At 41.9% G+C, this 20,952-nt stretch overlaps 1 protein-coding gene across 7 annotated transcripts in view; it reads left to right on the forward strand.

Moving 5' to 3' along the window:
- The first annotated feature begins 3,024 nt into the window (after positions 1-3,024).
- The window catches only part of LOC144076016 (zinc finger protein ZXDC), a 70,966-nt gene continuing 53,038 nt past the window's right edge, over positions 3,025-20,952 (forward strand). For 3 of the 7 annotated variants that reach the window (XR_013300699.1, XR_013300700.1, XR_013300701.1), the window contains exons 1-3: positions 6,443-9,564; positions 11,546-11,698; positions 17,309-17,387. Coding sequence is in view for 4 of the 7 variants with exons in the window: in XM_077603543.1 (XP_077459669.1) it covers positions 7,629-9,564; positions 11,546-11,698; positions 17,309-17,387 (2,168 nt within the window). In the remaining 3 variants the exon portion in view is untranslated. Of the gene's footprint in view, positions 3,109-6,442; positions 9,565-11,545; positions 11,699-17,308; positions 17,388-20,952 lie in introns of those variants that run through there. The other 4 variants (XM_077603544.1, XM_077603543.1, XM_077603542.1 and 1 more) reach the window with 4 other exon arrangements.

Here is a 20,952-nt window from a genome sequence, read left to right on the forward strand (position 1 = left end):
AGTAGGGGAGCGTCTGTATATTTTGTCCATCAATACTTATTATTCCAAATTGTCTGTTAGCTTCCTTTCATTGCTTTTCCCCCTGGTTGCACTGCTTCCAGATGTGTGTTTTCATATTGAAGCATTTAACCAATCACATTTCAGCCATTATTTGTTGCCAGATCAGATCTGCCTCAAAGCCTTCACAATCAGTTCTGCGGGGTCTGCTGCATTAAACAAGACTGTTACTTTTAACCAATCAGATTTTGAGTTGGCAACCCCACAATGATTTTCATAGGCGTTAGCATTTTGCTGGCTGGGATACGTCATTGCTTTCACCAACTATGATTGGCTAGTAGGCGGGCCAAAGCCATGGTTAGGCAGACTCCACCCACAATGCCGGAAATATGACAGGACAGGCTCGACTTTCATCATTAGCTTTGATAGCGATAGAACAGAAGGAAAAAAGAAAGGAGGATGGATATTGTGTACAGTTTTTGGTGAGTATAATATGGCTATATTCCTAAATAATATTTCAATTGTGGGCCCGGTTCTGATATCTGAAAAGCTCCAGTGTTTGTATTGAAGCTCCGGTGTTTGTATTTAATTACTAAATGCTGCTAGGATGTGGATTTTACCCCAGTTTAATTTTTGCCATTGACGTCCATCGCTGTCTTTTCCCGAGGAAATCACCCCCCTGGCCTGGTTGTAATGTCTCAATAGCTCCAGTATTTGTATTCAATCAATAAATGTTGCTAGGAAGTGGATTTTATCTAATTTTAGTGCATTTTTTGTCATTTCACGTATGGACGTATCGACGTTCATCGCTGTCTTTTTTCCGGGGAAATGATACTCCGGGCCCGGTTCTGATGTCTAAAAAGCTCCAGTATTTGTATTTAATCAATAAATGCTGTTTTCGGCTGGATTTTACCCCATTTTCGGGCAATGTTTGCCTGTACGCCATTGACGTTCATCGCTGTCTTTTCCCGGGAAAATTGCCCCCCTGGCCTGGTTTTAATGTCTGAAAAGCTCCAGTATTTGGAAGTGGATTTTACCCCATTTTTGTGCATTGATTTATTGATTATTTTTTATGTGTCGCAGCTCTAGCTGCAGTAGAGGTTTTATAGCCATAAAATAGTTTTTGAGGGTTGGATTGATACGTTGAAGGCGCTACAAGAAAATGCACCGACCGCCACTGCATTTTTACAAGATATGAGACATGATAAACAACGGGAAGGTCGCTTCTCTCTCCAGCTGGACTTCTCAAAACTGTTTTGAGAAACATCGAAAAACATCGACTTCTGAAAGTGTGGTTCACAACACTTCCTTGGGAGGATCCGGAGGACTTACAATTGTTTTGACTTCTGACAGTGTTGTCCACAGCCCTCCCTCGGGAAGATCCGGCAGACCTTCAATTGTTTTGATTGGTAAGCGGAGGAGTATCAGCTGGGTGTCTGGCGTCGGCGAGAGCGTCAGCATGAGCGTCGGTGGCTTCTCGCTGGGTCCATGTGGTCGGATCGTTCTGTTACGTCTTTGAGGAGACGTCGAGGCGAGGTTACGAGGAATAGGACTCAAGCAGGCGAGGACAAGGGATATCGTGCTCATACCAAAATTTTAATGACTTAGGCGGGATCTTAGAAAATAACAAAGACTTAGGAATCAAATCACAAAACCAAACTGGACTAGGAAAAACACGAGAATCGAGGAATGAGGTAACGCAGACACATGGCAATGGAAATAAGCCACACAATCTGACAATGACATAATAATCATTGGGGTTTAAATAGACACAACAGGAACTAATTTTGAATCACGCACAGCTGCATGAGCACAACGGCAAGGCAGGAGGGACAAACAAGAGTAGGGAAATGAACGTCAGAACACAGGGAGAAGGCAATGGGAAAAACAAACGCTAACCCCACACACACTCACACACCCATAAATCACGTTTTATAAGGATTTTTGATTAATTTATTATTGTTATCAGCACCTATTTTGTTCAATAGCTCCCAAGCCTTTTGACAGATTGACACGAAATTTACAGAAAAGATAGGTAATTACCTTCTGTTTAACAAACACATTTTAGTTTTTCAACAACCCAATCCATTTATTAATTATTAATTTATTATTGTTAATAGGCCCAGAAACAACTCAATTTCCTCAGGGTACTCAGGAGGAACAACTTGGACACCAAGCTTCTGGTCACCTTCTATAGAACCACTGTGGAGAGCATCCTGGCATACTGCATCACAGTGTGGTACGCTGGAAGCAGGGCAGCAGACAAAAAGGCCACACAGAGAGTTATTAACACTGGCCAGAAGATTGTCGACTGCTCTCTGCCCTCGGAAGACATTGCCAGCCATCGTTACCTCAGCAGAGCCGGGAACATCATCGGGGACCCATACCACCCTGGTCACAATCTGTTCCAGCTGCTGCCCTCTGGCAGACGCTATAGGTTCCACAAAGTACGGACAAATAGGCTTAAGGACAGTTTTTCCCCCACATCCATCAGAACTCTAAACTTGGGGTAACACAACACACATTCCCTTCTGAGGTAATATGAAAAGATGTTTGGGTGGTGATCTGCCTCCTACTGGCTGACTGAAGGTAAGTGAAAGACAGTGAGAGGTAAGTGATCCGCTTGGGGGGTGATGGGATGTATCCATAACGGCAGAATGCCAAATTACGAGTCCGTAACTATCACTTATTTAGGTCTTTTGCCGAGAAAACGCACATTATGGAAAAGCACTAACAATTTCGTCATACGCAGTTTCTGGGTGTGATGACAAATAGGCTTTTGTTGTTGATGATGATGACAGGGCCTAGGTCCGATTATTATTATTATATAATAGCACCTAATATCTTCAATAGCTCCCAAGCAATTTGATGTATTGCACCAAATTTACAGAAAAGATGGGTATTTACCTTCTGTTTAAGGAACACCTTTTGGTTTTTCAATAACACATTCCATGTATTAATTATTAATTAATTAATATTATTAGCACCTATTTTGTTCAATAGAAAAGAAACAAACGCCATAATTTGGTGACCGCCGAACTGATGCCCTGGAGGTCCAGGATGAGCAGCAAAGATCCTCCCTACAGACTCTTGGCACGCCAAAATAAATAGGTCAGCAGATTTTAAATTCTGCACGATTTACACAAACATTCAAATTTTAAAAGAGTCTGGGGAAATAATCTGAGATGCAGTCCTGGTTAATTAAGATTGATATTCACGGAAATGGTGTTTTTGTATCTTTTGTTGGAAATTATTGAGCTTCGATTGAATACAAATTTGCAAATCAAGTAGCAGTAGTTGTTCCCTGCGTAAAGTTGCAAATTAAATAGCAGAAGTTGTTCCCTGCGTAAAGTTGCAAATTAAATAGAAGAAGTTGTTCTCTGTGTAAAGTTGGAAATAAAATTGCAGAAGTTATTCCCTGCGACAAGCCGTACATAAATACTTATAAATACTTACTTAAAAAAAGATTGTCTTTTCTCTTTATTTGTGTATGCATTTGGGAATGCCTTTTGGTGAACCTATCAATTGTCATTATACAAGTATAATGAGATTTAAAGCTTTGACCATGTAGTGCACAAATAACAACAACAAACAGACAAATAAATAATCTACGGAATCTTATTGCATTCACCTTAAAAAAAAGAAGCCCTGGCCGTCTCTCAAATTAATTAACATTTTGGGTTGTTTTTTTAATTAATTATTTTTTGAAACCTGTTTTTCAAATTGAATAACTTTCTGGGGTTGTTTTTTGAATTATTTTTCTTTCTCGTTTTTTCAAAAAAAATTATCGGGTTGTTTTTTAAATTATTTTTTTCTTCTTCGTTTTTTAAATTAATTAATTTTTGGCGTTGTTTCTTTGAATTAATTATTTTTCAAAACTCCGTTTTTCAAATTAATTATTTTTGGGGGGGTTGTTTTTTGAATTCATTTTTCTTCTTCGTTTTTCAAATTAATTAATTTTGGGGTTTGTTTTTTGAATTAATTATTTTTCCTCTCCGTTTTTTGTTTTAATTTTTTTCCGCTAGAGGCCAGGCAGGCTTAGAGGAAAACAATAAATAAAATGAAAAAGCGAAAGCCGCAGTTATCGCGACACTTGGAATCTCGCGAGAGACTATTCAGATCTGCTAGCTGTTGCTATGTTTGCTCAAGAATAGTTGAACAGATTTAGCTTTGTCCATTCATACAAGATGATGCAGTTTAAATGCTTCCAAGCTGGTTAGGTTGTGAGTCAACAGACGACCAGTTGAAATAATAAATAAAATACTGAGCCCCTATGGCGTACAACTGAGAACATGTCTAAAATCTACCGAGACCTCACATGACTGAGTGACTTCCAAGTCTCACGAGATTTTAGACAGGTTCTCTGTTGTACGCCGTCGGGGCTTAGTATTTTTAGTATTTTACAGTGGCGGGCCGTCAGGGCCTTCAAGGCCTTCTCTGCTGGCCTAAGAAATATCTGAATCATATATTATATTTTGGCCATCAATACTTATTAAATAATTCCAAATTGTCTGTTAGCTTCCTTTCATTGCTTTTCCGTCTGGTTGCACTGCTTCCAGATGTGTGTTTTTATATTGAAGCATTTAACCAATCACATTTCAGCCATTATTTGTTTCCAGGGTCAGAAATCTGGACAAAGCTAAATCTTTTGAACTACGTATTCTTGGGCAAATATTGCAGCTGTTCTAGCAGATGTGAATGGGTCTCTCGTGAGATTCCAAGTATCGCGATAACTGCGCGCTTTCGTTTTTCGTTTTAATTGTTTTCCCTGAGCCTCGCCTCTGGCGGAATTTATTTTTTTAACTCGCCTTTATCGAGATACTTGGATATCTCGCGTGAACTGCGTTCCACAAATTCAAGACTAGAGGAAACTTGTACGCGTACATTAATGTGACTTAATGACGGGACTACGTATCTCATACTGTCCAAGCCCCATATGTAAGTAAAGCTTGCTGGCGCTGAATGGAAGCAATTCTGTATGCGAGCTCGGATCTTCATGTCTAGAATTTGGGGAACGCAGTCCCGCGAGAAATCCAGGTATCTCGATAACCCGCCTCGCAATTTTTTTTCCGTAGGCTGAGGGGAAAAAAAACAAAAACGAACAGGAAAAAAACTAATTCAAAAAAACAAACCCAAAAATTAATTAATTTTGAAAAACGAAGAAGAAAAATATATAATTCAAAAAACAACCGCAAAAAAATAATTAATTTGAAAAACGGAGTTTTGGAAAAAAAACGTCAAAAATGAATTAATTTGACAAACGAAGAAAAAAAATAATTACAATAAACAACCCCAGGAAAAAAATAATTTGAAAAACGTGGATGGAAAAAAAATTCAATAAGCAACCCCAAAAATTAATTTATTTCAAAACGGCCAGGGCTTTTTTTTAATTAAAAAAAGGTGAATGCAATAAGCTTCCGTACTCACGAGCCTATAACCCTATTGACATTATTCACACAGTACTACGTACCTATAATCAAATATTCTTGACACTTGTCTTGAAACACATAGTCCGCTCACTACTACACTCCAGTGGGCAAAATAGGTAAACGAAACACACCCACTAATATTAAAAATGAACGCCCACTTTGGGCTGCGGGAGGGCTTAAATATTGGAGTCAGAACACGAGAGTCTGTCTTTTTTTCTCGCAAATAAACGATGTAGTATTGAGTATTTCATTGACTATAGCTCAGCCTTCAACACCATGAAACCGGACATTCTGACTGACAAACTCTCCCACCTTGGACTATCCTCCTCCATCTGCTGTTGGATAAAGAACTTCCTAACCAACCGACCACAAACTGTTAGACTTGGTTCCCACCTTTCTTCCTCCATTACACTGAGCACTGGCTCCTCTCAAGGCTGTGTACTGAGTCCTCTTCTGTACTCCCTGTACACTTATGACTGTACACCAACCCACCAGTCTAACTACATCATCAAATTTGCTGATGACACCACTGTGGTCGGACTCATCTCAGAAGGGGATGAGGCGGCCTATAGAGACGAGGTCAACAAACTGTTTTCGTGGTGCTCGGTGAACAACCTCACACTGAACAACACAAAAACCAAAGAAATAATCCTGGACTTCCGCAAACAGAGCACAGATCTGGCCCCACTCCTCATAAATGGAGTTCGTGTAGACAGTATCCAGTCCTTTAAATTCCTGGGGGTCTACGTCACGGACAAGCTCTCCTGGTCCACAAACACCACGGCAGTAGTGAAGAAGGCCCAGAAACGACTCCATTTCCTGAGGGTACTCAGGAGGAACAACTTGGACTAAGCTTCTGGTAACTTTCTATAAAGCCACTGTGGAGAGCATCCTGGCATACGGCATCACAGTGTGGTACGCTGGAAGCACGGCAACAGACAAAAAGGCCATGCAGAGAGTAATTAACACTGCCCAGAGGATCGTCGGCTGCTCTCTGCCCTCACTGGAAGATATTGCCAGCCCTCGTTACCTCAGCAGAGCCGGGAACATTGTTGGGGACCCGGACCACCAACCTGTTCCAGCTGCTTCCCTCTGGCAGGCGCTACCGGTCTCACAAAGCACGGACAAAGAGGCTTAAGGACAGCTTCTTTCCCACAGCCATCAGGACTCTGAATTTGCAGTAGCACGACACACAATCCCCTCTGTGTAACAACTTCGGGGTGAGGAAACATGAAGGACGTTGGGCGTTGATCTGCCTCCTGCTGGCTGACTGAAGGTAAGTAAGCAGACAGTGGGAGGTAAGTGATCCATTTTATTCTTTGTTGGCATCGGTGAGGCAAACCTTTTCGCAGTCGCCGGGATTTGGTTGCGCTCGGGAGGTGATGCGATGTATCCATCACTGCAGAGTGCCAGCAAGTCTGAAACTATCACTTGGTTGGGCTCTTGCCTGGGAAAAGCGCACTTTGTGGAGAAGCACTTTCAATTTCGTCATACGCAGCTGGGTATGATGACAATTAGGCTTTTGTCTAGTCAATGATGATGACAAGCCTAAGTCTGATTTTATTTAATTTATTTATTTTAGTATTGAGAACTGACCTGGCATCCCAATTTTGTTTTCCGTGTCTTTATTAAATAAAAGAGCACGTGGCGTTGTTAGTACGAGGTCGAAAAAAACAAACGCCAATAGGACTTCTTTTGCCGCCACGCTTGGGACAGTTTCCCTAATGCACACAATAGAAACAAGGATTCAAATTAGGGACGGCTGGCTTGCCTTCGTCTTTCCAAAAGGATTGTGGTTCACCGCAATGCCGTTCGTACACTGCTTTAAGATGGCAACCCCTTACTAACGCCGCGACTCCCAACTCTTCGCATCTCGCTCAACATGTGTGAGAACTGTTAATTTACTGACGACCATTAAAGCATCCCCATGCAATTCCCACAGAAAGTTTTTTTCTAGTAGTTTTACAGCTTACTAATATACAGTGAATTGAAGTGCAATATTTCAGGATGTTTGATGGTCGTCGCATTTCTTCGGAAGAGTCTTCGTTGCCCCTCAATTTGCAAACCGGAAGTGGTTTACAGTCGAACTGTGCTTCGTGTCAGGTGCAGATTACCTAACTGTACAGCCGTAGTGACAGAATAGTTTCTTTTCATCTCCCTAGGGCGGGTCCATTCTTCTGTCAGCGCTACAGGGATACCAAGATGGAAATGCAGGGGCTCTGTGGTGCCCAAAACATTCACACACAAGATGGCGACTCACGCACAAAGACACCGTATGATTTGGAGCCAGACAGTAGGGAAAGAAATAGTTCTCTTTCTCAAGAAACTGGAACAGAATGCCCTGGATTTGGAAATGAGAACAGCAGCGACAGACCGACGACATCATCGCCGGAAAATGGTAGCGACGTGGGGTTTTCGCCTTTTAGCCAGCTGCAACTCAGCGACAAGAACTGTCTTTTGGATCGTGAACAGAATTTGGCACACCGTTACGTGGACATGGAGCAAAAAGACGTGAACAGTGACACCGTAAGCACGTTGAACTCGGGCATTTTTGGACAGAGAACTGGAGAGGAGAACCTGAACTCGACAATGCAAATGGCGCTATTTACACCCGAAGGGGAAGAGGCACCGACGCGACAGCAGCGTCTAACATTACCAATTTTACTGCATCCTCGTGAGAACGGAGCGTCCAGGCAGCCGCTACTCGCCGGCCGCAACGACAGCGGGGCGGATGGAAACACACCAAAGGGAAGCAAAAACAAGGTTCAAGAAGTATATTTAGTTTTCAATGTATTTCAGGATGATAGAAATGGCGAGGGAAACAAACACCGACTGAGTGCGTCGTCTCAAATATGGGAGAAAATGAAAAGACGAGGACTTGAACTCTCGAAAGCTACTACGTGTTTGCCGTTGGAGCTCGGAAACGCTAGTAAGGATCTTTGCTCTTCCAGTGCACACCCGAATAGCCCGGATTCTCAAAGTTCGAAAAAAACTGAGATTTCGGATAATTTTGTCGATGGTGTTTCAACCAAAGTGGGACCTAAACATGTTGACAATGACGTGACAGTCGAAGACATTGTATTGGTGGACACGTACGGCGAAAAAGAATGTGACCAGAAGGGTACCAAAACCAGTGAAGGAAATGATTTGCGAGATCTTTCGATTCAGACACGGAACGACGAAATAATTTCTACAAATTTGGACATTGTGCAAGCTATGGAGGCCTCACAGTTAATTTTAGACTCTGCTCATGTCGATGCAAACAGTCATTCCTCAGGTCTGCAAGCAAATGAAGGATTTTCTGGAGCTATTATGATAAACAATCAAACAATAATACTGACTATAGATAATGAAACATTGACTCTGACTGCTCCACCTGAAGAGTATGTTAAAAAAGAGGATGATTTGGTGAGGTTAAATGAGCATTTGGGAGTGAAGGATCATGAAGATATTGTTTTTCTCAATTATGATAGTGGCTCTAAAGCAAATGGGAAGATCAGTACATTAACAGTTTCCAGCCACCAGGAAGAAGCTACGACAGAGTTGTCTCTATGTGATTCTGAGCTGTCTGTGATGCAAAATATATCTGTTCCAATGCAAAGTACCCCTCTAAACTCCTGTTCAATTTTCAAGGAAGAGGTGGCTGTCATGCATGAAATATCAGAGGCTCAGGTTACCTCATCATCTAGGCCTACAATAACAAAGAAAGACTCTAAATGTGGACCACTTATCCCGGCCAGCAAGGTGATAGCAGTTTCTTTTACCTGCCCAGATATGGGGTGTGCCTGTAAATTTGACACGCGGCAAAAATTGAAGGTTCATCTTTTGAACCATGCTGAAGACTCGCGCCCCTACCAATGCACTGTGGAAGGCTGTGGCTGGGCATTTGCCACATCCTACAAACTAAAGCGGCATCTACAGTCACATAACAAGCAACGACCTCATACTTGTCATTTTGAAGGCTGTGGCCGTAGTTTCACTACAGTTTACAACCTTAAGGCCCATACAAAAGTCCATGAGCAGGAGGATGCCTTCATCTGTGACATTTGCAACGAGCGGTTTCGCAGTGCAACACGACTTGGCATTCACCAGAGAGTCCACTTTGAGCCAAGGAGGCCCCACAAGTGTGAATTCCCAGGTGAAGCCTTTTATCAATATCAAAAGCCGCATCTATAATCTGCACTACAATTAGGCCTGGGCGATATGACAAAAAATATTACATTTAAAAAAAATAAAAAACAGTCAATATTGATGATCATTGGGATAACTATATCACATTTTTTGTGTTTCTAATTTTAAAAATCAAACTTCTGTGAATGATTACATAAATTACTTTACTTGTTGTTCAATTCTGAAAGTAACTATTTTACTAAAAATAATAATAGCTTTTAAAAAAGATTTTAGGTGTTTGTTGTCATATGGCAGCTACCTCCTTACACGATGAAAATAATAATAAAGCCTGCCGAAATTTTGTATGCCATCTTTATTTTTTATAAAATTTCCTTCAAATCAAAACACCATTGTCAAGCATTTTTTTCAGCCTAAAAAAAGCTATGTAAATTTACCTCACATAGGGCCATTTCTAAAGAAAAGGTTGGATGAACTTAATCCATTTTAACCCAAGTTAATAATTTTTAGATTTCTGTAAACTTTTCAGAACATTTGCATAAAAAAAGAATTACAGGCTTTCAAAATGGTTTTAATTTTGCCTTCCGCGAAATCTGTCTAATTTTAGTACAGACGCTCCCCTACTTACGAACATTCAAGTTACGAACAACGGTACATACGAACATGTCTGCAAATTGCGTTTGTCGAAAAATGTTCGTAAGTTCGATTTTGTATTGCACGCCTTTTTCCGAGTAGTGCTTCTTTCCGCCGCTAATACCGACGCCTGGCGCTGTGAGAGCTCAGCTCACCCAGCATCCACCTTCCTCTGCCCAGTTCGTTGCAGTGCGGAAGTGCGTGAACGTATCTCCAGTGCGCAAATAACCTTTTTCATTTTTATCATTAAATATCTCGTGCATCCATTATTCAATATGGTTGGTGAAAAGTGAAAGGCTTCTAGTGAGGGAGGTGCAAGGAAGAGGCAAGCCATTTCATTTGAAACGAGTGGCAATAATAAAGAAGCTTGATGCGCGTGAGAAAGTGGTGAGCGTTGCACGGGAATACAACTTGAATCGTTCGACCGTCAGTACCATTTATAAACATATAGATCAAGCAGCAGGACCCAAATATTGAACGTTGCACAAAGTTTGCAAATCAATTGAATTATCCCATACAGTGCTACCGCATCATTTATGATGAAAAAAAGAAGAAAACTGCTATCGTTATTAGATAGCTTCTTTTGGCCAGTTTCTAGTAAATCTCTCTCTCTCTCTCTAATGTATGTATACAGTACTGTATGTATTCTCTCCATTTTATAAAATGTTTTTTTCAGTACAAACCAATGCTGGTTACTTATACAAGCCTTAAACAAATGCACTTATATAAACCTTCAGTATACTTATATAGGCCTTAAACATAAATTATAATACAAAATATAGCACTGAATCAACTTACGAACAAATTCAACTTATGAACAATCGCTCGGAACGTAACTTGTTCGTAAGTAGGGGAGCGTCTGTACTATTAAACACATTTTAGTACTATTAAATCGCTAGTTATTTGTTACTTTGTTAATAGATGGCAAATTAGAACAAATAAAAATGTTTTTCCAGTCCAATATCCTGTTTTGGGTGTTTTTTCAGAGGGTTGGAACGAATTAATTTGTTTTTAGGTCATTCCTATGGGAAACATTCATTTGAGTTACGAGTAAATCGAAATACGAGCTCAGTCCCGGAAGGCATTAGGCTCGTATCTCAAGGTACCACTGTATACATTTATTTTTGCTAAATCTGAGGTCACCATCCTAAAATTTTCCCGGCCCACTCTTGGTTTTATGTGTGAAGTGCTAGCAAGACACGGTTTAATCAATTCCCAATTATAATATGCCAAATTTGTAGATGGCCACTCTACACAACCTCGCTCATGGAAATAAATGTTCTGTCTTAATAGACTTTAAGACTGGGAACGTGTGCACTGTCTGTTTGTAGCAACATTAACTTTTCTTTCTTTATTAGGATGTGAGAAAACATTCATCACCTTCAGTGCCCTATACTCACACAATCGCACTCACTTCAGAGAAACTGGACACTTTGCCTGTACTTACCCAGGATGTGGCAAGATGTATGATAAAGCCTGCCGCCTCAAGATCCATTTGCGAAGTCACACTGGTAATTTCATTTTTATTCACGGTTACATTGCTTACATTCATGCATGCTCATTGGCAGTTACTCAAGATAGAAGGCTTTTTTTTAAATCTTAATTTTTGAGTGTTTTCCTCATCTCTGTTCCTGGTATTATCAGAATGGCTGCTGCTGTGATCCTTCTTTACTTCGCGGCTTCAACTTGTGCGGCTTCACTACATCACAGATTTTTTTCTGGAGAAAAAAGTCCATAAAAATGTGAAAATACACGCTGAAACTCGCCAGTGGAAGTCAAAGTACATGGAAAGTTGTGGCGAGGAAAATGGCGGAAGACAGAAGAAGGTCAAAGCCACTCAACTGAGGAAAAAAATTGAGGGCAGCGGGCGGTGGCCGTCATTTTTATCCGAAAATAGCTTTCTGAGCGGCTGGGATTTTTATCAGAAATGTGAGCCCCGTGCAACCTTATGCTGCGGCTCTTATTTGAAAATAAAACTTGCTCGGCGAATTGGACAGCAGAGAGCACCAGCGAAGGGGGATTTTTTGTTTTTATAAATGCGAGCCCCGGGTGACTTTACGGCAGGTGGAAACAGAGCACTTTGACCTTCGAGGATGGCGGGACGTTGAGGCGGAGCAACGTGGAAGTTGAGATTCAATTTATGTCCGGGCAGTGGGCTTACGTTATTGCACCTATCCAAAAATTTATCTCCCCGGACGGCGCGGAGGAGCAAAGTGGAAGTTTAATTTCTCGGCTGGCTGTCCGGTGGCGCATGCTGGCCGTGTCGGCCGGCAATCTGGCGGTGCATAACGGTGGATTGTGGGGGGTGCTGGTGCCTATCCCAGCTGACTCCGGGCCAGAGGCGGCCAGCCAATCGCAGGGCACAATGTGTGTGTGTGTTTGTGTGTGTGTGTGCGCACGTGTGTGCGCGTGTGTGCGCGCATGCATGTATGTTCAGTCATACCTCTACTTAAGAAATTAATTGGTTCCAGAACTTTTTTCATAACTTGAAAATATTGTATGTAGAGCAGTACTTTATATGTATAATCTCTAATTCGTTCCACGATCCTGGCACAACTACCAACTAAACCCTTTAAAATTGGTCAACATGTCCCAATTTTGCAAGAAAGATGTAAGAAACACAAAAATCAGAGAAAATGATCATAAAATTATTTATTAATGTCACAAAATTAATAACATGTACTGTATTTTCACACCTATAGGGTGCACTTAAAAGTTAAAAAAAATTCTCTAAAATGGGCGATGCGCCCAATCAGTCGGTGTGCCTTGTTTGTGCACAAAATTCAATTTTTGTTTGGCCCTGACTGCTTGAGTGACTGGTTTTATTTCTTGCCGGCATGCTACTTATTGGGATCAACCCAGAGGACGTTCACCCTAAAAATACCCTCCCCGTGCATTCCAAGGATTACGGTAAATCCATTCAAAACATCCCAGGTGAGTGGCAAGGAATTTGACTTCAGTGTGCTCACAGCACTTTTAACCCTCTAAAACACTCGATACTCAAAGAGACGCTCCCCTACTTATGAACATACGACTTACGAACAACGGTACATACGAACATGTCTGCAAATTGCGTTTATGTCGAAAAATGTTCGTAAGTTCGATTTTGTATTTTTTTCCGAGTAGTGCTTCTTTCCGCCGCTAATACGCCTGGCGCTGTGAGGGCTCAGCTCACCCAGCATCTACCTTCTTCGTTGCAATGCGGAAGTGCGTGAACATATCTCCAGTGTGCAAAGAACCTTTTTCATTTGTATCATTAAATATCTCGTGCATCCATTATTGAATATGGTTGGTAAAAACCGAAAGGCTTCTATTGAGGGAGTTGCAAGGAAGAGGCAAGCCATTTCATTTGAAACGAGTGGCGATAATAACGAAGCTTAATGTGTTTGAGAGTGGTGAGCGTTTCACGGGCATACAACTTGAATCGTTCGACCGTCAGTACCATTTATAAACAGAAAGATCGAGCAGCAGGACCCAAATATTGAACGTTGCACAAAGTTTGCAAATCAATTGAATGATGCCATACAGTGCTACCGCATCATTTATGATGAAAAAAAGAAGAAAACTGCAATCGTCGTTAGATCGCTTCTTTCGGCCAGTTTCTAATACATAAATCTCTCTCTCTCTCTCTCTCTCTATATATATATACAGTACTGTACATATTCTCTCCATTTTATTAAATGTTTTTTTTCAGTACAAACCAATGCGTGTTACTTATACAAGCCTTAAACATACAAATGCACTTATATAAACCTTCAATATACTTATATAGGCCTTAAACATAAATTATAATACAAAATATAGCACTGAATCAACTTACAAACAAATTCAACTTATGAACAATCGCTCGGAATCTAACTCGTTCGTAAGTAGGGGAGCGTCTGTAACAGCACATTAGAGCTATACAAAGGAAATGCATGACGTGAATGACAACAGAATGCGGGCGTGAACGCTTGGGAAATGGACTGAAGCCATGGATTGAACACAATTTAACAGCTTTGCGAACGGCCTGGGAGTGATGAATGCTGGATGGCCAACAAAGCAGATGGGCAGGCAGCGTCGCACGAGTTGCGTGACAATTTGGAATGCATTGTCGATGCCGACATAACAGTGAGGATAATCAAAGGCTTGGGAGTGATGCATGTCGCGAGTTAAAATGGATTGTGGATGACTGGGCTCAAGTGTCGGCCAGCACTGTTGTTCATGCTTTTGCCAAAGCTGGAATCAAGTTACGGAATACACAACTCTGACTGACGGTGAGATGGATGGAGCATAGCATGTTGAACGCCGAGCTCTTTATATCAGATACGAAAGATGAGGAGTTTGACGTTTTGTAGCTGTTTCACTGCTTTAGCTTCTATTTAACTTGTGTACCTTTTCTATAATCCTCATAAACCGTGATTTATGGATGGATGTGTGGGTGTGGGTATGTTAGGATTTTCTCGCTACGTTTGTCCAAACCGTGCATCGTAGAGAGTTGAATTTTTTTATGGTGGTCAGAAACGGCTGTCGGATGGATCCTAATAGACGAGTGATTGAATTTCTTCTGTGTAAACTCAATCTTTTGTTTCTTAAATCTGAAAGCAGAGTTGATGTATGAATCGTTTTTACATGATGTGCCTAAACGCGGGCGGCCTGGTGGCACGGGTGGTTAGCGGGTTGGCCTCACAGCTCTGCGGTCTTGGGTTCAAATCCAGGTCCCGTCCACCTGTGGGTACACGGTCGATTGGTCGCCGGTCTTTTGGTCGCTGATCTTTTGGTCGCCGGTCTTTTGGTCGCCGGTCTTTTGGTCGCCCGGAAGGTTAGTGATAATTACCATTTAAATTGTTGCTCAAATTCCCTAAATACAAACTGCGAATTACTATTTATCATACTTAATGCCCTAGTAATTATTAGGCTAAAGAAAAGCTCCAAATTTCCCAGACTTTTATTGTTTTTTGTTGAAGAACTTGCTAAGACCCTGATGGATGAATTGATGCGTAGACCGTGTTGTTTTACCTTGTTTTGTCGCCGGTCTTTTGGTCGCCCCTTGTCGCGGTCGGGCAACCAAAAGACCGCGGCCAAAGACCAGCAACCAAAAGACCGACGATCAAAAGATGGCGACCAATCGAGGGCACACGCACCTGTGTGGGGTTTTCATGTTCTCCCCGGGCCTGCATGGGTTTCCTCTGGGTACTCTGGTTTCCTCCCACATTCCAAAACCATGCATGGTAGGCTGATTGGACACTCTAAATTGCCCTTAGGTATGGGTGTGCGTGTGCATGGTTGTCCGTGTCCTTGTGCCCGGCGATCGGCTGGCCACCGATTCAGGGTGTCCCCCGCCTCTGGCCCGGAGTCAGCTGGGATTGGCTCCAGCACCTCCCGCGACCCTAATGAGGATAAAGCGGTTCAGAAAATGAGATGAGAGGAGTATTGCCCAAGATAGAATCAAATAAAGCACGCTTGGTCAATCACTACAACATTCTTTTCCTTACATGTGGTAGATTTACCAAGACTGCCTTGCAATCATTATTACACACATCAGAAACAAGCGAGTTGTCATTCTCTGATTGTTTAGCAGTTCAATATGTTTCTGGTTCTCTACCCATATGGGAAGAGTTGCAACCCCCATCAGCCTCTTTGATGCCTTGTCAAGTAAGTGTTTGCTTTCCCCCTGGTGGGTCTTTCCATGAGCCTGGTAACTCATACCCTGTTGCCCTTTTTACCTCTGGTGGACGCCAGCAGGTCAAGAGCTGTCCTTAATTATTGGGTCTCCTCTGCTCAAAGAAACAGCCTCAACTTTCTTATTGCATACTTTACTGTGATGCCACTTAGAAATGTTGATACTGGTTATTTATGTAACTTCCCGTAATTACAAATGCTGTAAACCAGCGGGTTCTCATGTTTGAAGTGTCACCTTTTAACTGTGAAGATTGTGTTTAATTTTCAGATGGATATTGTATAATATACAGTGGTATCTCGAGATATGAGCTTAATGCGTTCCGGGACTGAGCTCATATGTCGATTTACTCGTATCTCAAATGAACGTTTCCCACCATAGAAATCAACTGAAAACAAATTAATTCGTTCCAACCCTCTGAAAAAACACCCAAAACTGGATATTGGATTGGAAAAACATTTTTATTTGTTCTAATTCGCCATCTATTAACAGAGTAACAAATTGTGGATTTGATGTTTAATAGTACTAAAATTAGATGGATTTCGCGGAGGGGCTAGAGAGGGAGGGACAGAGAGAGAGCGAGAGAGACTTTTTGCACGGCAACACGCTTGTAACATAACATAAACAAATTTAAATTAACTTGGATTACGATACAGCCACACTCAAAAATAAATTTAATCTGACCTTACACTAAAGTTAATTCTAATTTTGTTTTACATCTTTATACCTTCTCCTGGGTTGTCTCTATTTGCCCCGCCTCCACCCTGACTTTCAGTTGCAACCTATCGAGGGTTGTTTGCTTTTGTCTTACCTTCGAAATATTCCGAAAATGATGCACACAAATGTCCTCACAATAGGATAACGCACGACCACTTGCCAACGAGAAGTAGTATACTCCTCTCGTATTACCGAGCAAGCTCCGCCATTCTGCACTGACGAACGGGGAGGGAAAACACTGAAAAAATGCAACGCTCTGCCCAGTGCTCGTAGAGATATTACAAGAGGGAGTTGCGGGGAGAAAGACGGTGCCCATTATGTTCTTATGAGCAGGCTCTTGTGTCCGCTGTATGCTCGTATATCAAAATTTGTCTCGTATCTCAAGATAAATATTTGGTTGAAATTTTACTCGTATCTCAAATTGCCCTTATGTTGGGGCACTCGTATGTCGAGGTTTTACTGTACAATGATCTAATTCCATATAAAAACATCACTTTTACTTTAGTTCGGTTAATGAAATGAGATTGAGCAAGCAGTTAAGCGTGATTTGGTGCAGAAAAACGAAATGCAGAGGTTTCATATTGATACCTGGTATTGGCCGACGCCGAAAAGCAATTGAATCTGATTTTATTTATTTATTTTAAAAAGGAAATGTGTACAAGCCATTGCGTGCTACTGACAAGCTCAATATGGTATCTTTTTGAATGCAAATATCACTTTGTAATTTTACTTTCTCCCCTTACAGGTGAGAGGCCATTTGTTTGTGACTCAGAAGGGTGTGGCTGGTCGTTTACAAGTATGTCAAAATTGCTTCGTCACAAACGGTAAGCAGGTTTCACTTGTAGAATAAGCATTATGTCCAGGTTTTGTATATCCACTAATATAAATGTCAAATGAAAGCAAGAGCGATACCTGCGCATAGCTGATAATTTAATAGTTGATTCATTCAGAAATTGTATATACAAAGTGAAAATTATTTTTTATATGGATTTATTACACATGACCACAGTGGTACCAATGCATCTAAATCCGAAATTTTCAGGTGACGAACCACTCTGGTATGCAAATTATTGTTCCAAGATGCTAAAAGCTGTCCATCTAACAAAATATCCAGTGAATGCAAGTGTAAATATTCTTTGATATAGCAGCGTTTAAAAGTGATGCTCTTGAGTACCCTCTCCGGACTTAGCAGGCAAGATATGATCACCTTCCTCTCACCGTACACATCTACACATTTTAGTCTCACCTATTTACAGTCATAGGTGCATTACCCATCAACCTTTACCCCTGCGAATGCATCACGTCGCAACACACAAGCGACACTACAATACACTTTTTTTAAATTCATTTTCCGAACCGCTTTATCCTCACTAGAGTTGCTGGGGATGCTGGAGCTTATCCCAGGTGACTTCTGGCACGAGGCAGGGTACACCCTGAATTTGTGGCCAGCCAAACGCACGTCATGAGTCTGTGGCGTTGAGTTCCTGATGCTTGTCCCACCGCTTGTTCAGCAATGAGTTGTTTCCTGAGCTCAGAGTGCCTAACATAATTTGAAGTTGTGTGTTTATTATTGGGGTGGGTATCTTATTGTATTTATTATAAAAAAGAGAGGGGTAGAGAGCGAGAAAGAAAGAGGGGTAGAGAGAACGAGCAAGAAAGAGAGGGGTAGAGAGAGCGAGTAAGAAAAAGAGGGGTAGAGAGAGTGAGCAAGAAAGAGAGGTAGAGCAAGCGAGCAAGAAAGAGGTAGAGAGAGAGCAAGAAAGAGAGGTAGAGCAAGCGAGCAAGAAAGAGGTAGAGAGAGAGCAAGAAAGAGAGGTAGAGAGAGCGAGCAGGAAAGAGAGGTAGAGAGAGAGAGCAAAAAAGAGTGGTAGAGAGAGCGAGTAAGAAAGAGGTAGAGAGAGCAAGCAAGAAAGAAGGTTAGAGAGAGCGAGCAAGAAAGAGAGAGGTGGAAAGAGAGCAAGTAAGAGAGGTAGAGAGAGCGAGCAAGAAACAGGGGTAGAGAGAGACAGCAAGAAAGAGAGGGGTAGAAAGAGCAAGCAATACAGAGGGGTAGAGAGAACGAGCAAGAAAGAGAGGGATAGAGAGAGAGAGCAAGAAAGAGAGGTAGAGAGAGCAAGCAAGAAAGAGAGGTAGAGAGAGCAAGCAAGAAAGAGAGGTAGAGAGAGAGCAAAAAAGCGGTAGAGAGAGAGAGCGAGCAAAAAAGAGGTAGAGAGAGGCAGAGAAAGAGAGAGCAAGTAAGAGAGAGGTAGAGAGAGCGAGCAAGAAAGAGAGGGGTAGAAAGAGCGAGCAAGAAAGAGGGGTAGAGAGAGAGCTAGAAAGAGGGGTAGAGAGAACGAGCAAGGAAGAGGGGTAGAGAGAACGAGCAAGGAAGGGGTAGAGAGAACGAGCAAGAAAGAGGGGTAGAGAGAACGAGCAAGAAAGAGGTGTAGAGAGAACGAGCAAGAAAAAGGGGTAGAGAGAACGAGCAAGAAAGAGGGGTAGAGAGAGAGCAAGTACGAGACTTAGAGAGAGGGAGCAAGAAAGAGGGGTAGAGAGGGAGCAAGAAAGAGGGGTAGAGAGAGAGCAAAAAAGAGGGGTAGAGAGCGGGAAAGAAAGAGAGGTAGAGAGCGAGCAAAAAAAGAGGGGTAGAGAGAGCGACCAAAAAAGAGGGGTAGAGAGAGCGAGTAAAAAAGAAGGGTAGCGAGAGCGAGCAAGAAATAGGTAGAGAGAGAGAGCAAAAAAGAGGTAGAGAGAGAGAGCAAAAAAGAGAGGTAGCGATAGCGAGCAAGAAAGAGAAGGGTAGGGAGAGTGAGCAAGAAAAAGAGGTAGAGAGTGAGCAAGAAAGACAGAGGTAGAGCGAGCGACCAGGAAAAAGAGGGGTAGAGAGAGCGAGCAAGAAAGAGGGGTAGAGAGAATGAGCAAGAAAGAGGGGTAGAGAGAATGAGCAAGAAAGAGAGGGGTAGAGAGAGCGAGCAAGAAAGAGAGGGGTAGAAAGAGAGGGGTAGAGAGAGCGAGCAAGAAAGAGAGGGGTAGAGAGAGAGAGAGCAAAAGAGAGGGGTAGAGAGAGCGACCAAGAAAGAGAGGTAGAGAGAGTGAGAAAGAAAGAGAGGTAGAGAGAGTGAGAAAGAAAGAGAGGTAGAGAGAGTGAGAAAGAAAGAGAGGTAGAGAGAGAGAGCAAAAAAGAGTGGGGTAGAGAGAGCGAGTAAGAAAGAGAGGGGTAGAGAGAACGAGGCTTCCGGGTCTCAGAGAGGGCCCTGCACTCAAGGCACGTCTACTTTTAAGACTACAGTGGTACCTCGACATACAAGTGCCCCGACATACAAGCAATTTGAGATACGAGTAAAATTTTGAGCAAATATTTATCTTGAGATTCGAGACAAATTTTGATATACAGACGCTCCCCTACTTACGAACATTCAACTTACGAACAACGGTACATACGAACATGTCTGCAAATTGCGTTTAAGTCCAAAAATGTTCGCAAGTCCTATTTTGTATTTCGCCTTTTTCGGAGTAGTACTTCTTTCCGCCGCTAATACCGACGCCTGGCGCTGTGAGAGCTCAGCTCACCCAGCATCTACCTTCTTCTTCGTTGCAATGCGGAAGTGCGTGAATGTATCTCCAGTGTGCAAAGAACCTTTTTCATTTGTATCATTAAATATCTCATGCATCCAATATTGAATATGGTTGGTAAAAAGCTAAAGGCTTCTATTGAGGGAGTTGCAAGGAAGAGGCAAGCCATTTCATTTGAAACGAGTGGCAATAATAACGAAGCTTGATGCGCGTGAGAGTGGTGAGCGTTTCACGGGCATTGAATCGTTCGACCGTCAGTACCATTTCTAAACAGAAAGATCGAGCAGCAGGACCCAAATATTGAACGTTGCACAAAGTTTGCAAATCAATTGAATGATGCCATACAGTGCTACCGCATCATTTATGATGAAAAAAAGAAGAAAACTGTGCAATTGTCATTAGATCGTTTCTTTTGGCCAGTTTCTAATACATAAATCTCTCTCTCTCTCTACAGTACTGTACATATTCTCTCCATTTTATTAAATGTTTTTTTTTTCAGTACAAACCAATGCGTGTTACTTATACAAGCCTTAAACATACAAATGCACTTATATAAACCTTCAATATACTTATATCGGCCTTAAACATAAATTATAATACAAAATATAGCACTGAATCAACTTACAAACAAATTCAACTTATGAACAATCGCTCGGAACCAATTGCGTTCGTAAGTAGGGGAGCGTCTGTACAAGCAGACAGCGAACGCGAGAGGCTGCTCATAAGAACATCATGGACACTCTTTCTCCCCGCAACTCCCTCTTGTAATGTCTCTGTGGTCGCAACTCCCTCGTGTAATGTCTCTGTGGTTGCAACTCCCTCGTGTAATGTCTCTGT

The sequence above is a fragment of the Stigmatopora argus genome, chromosome 6, assembly GCF_051989625.1.
Source record: "Stigmatopora argus isolate UIUO_Sarg chromosome 6, RoL_Sarg_1.0, whole genome shotgun sequence".
Classification (NCBI taxonomy): domain Eukaryota; kingdom Metazoa; phylum Chordata; class Actinopteri; order Syngnathiformes; family Syngnathidae; genus Stigmatopora; species Stigmatopora argus.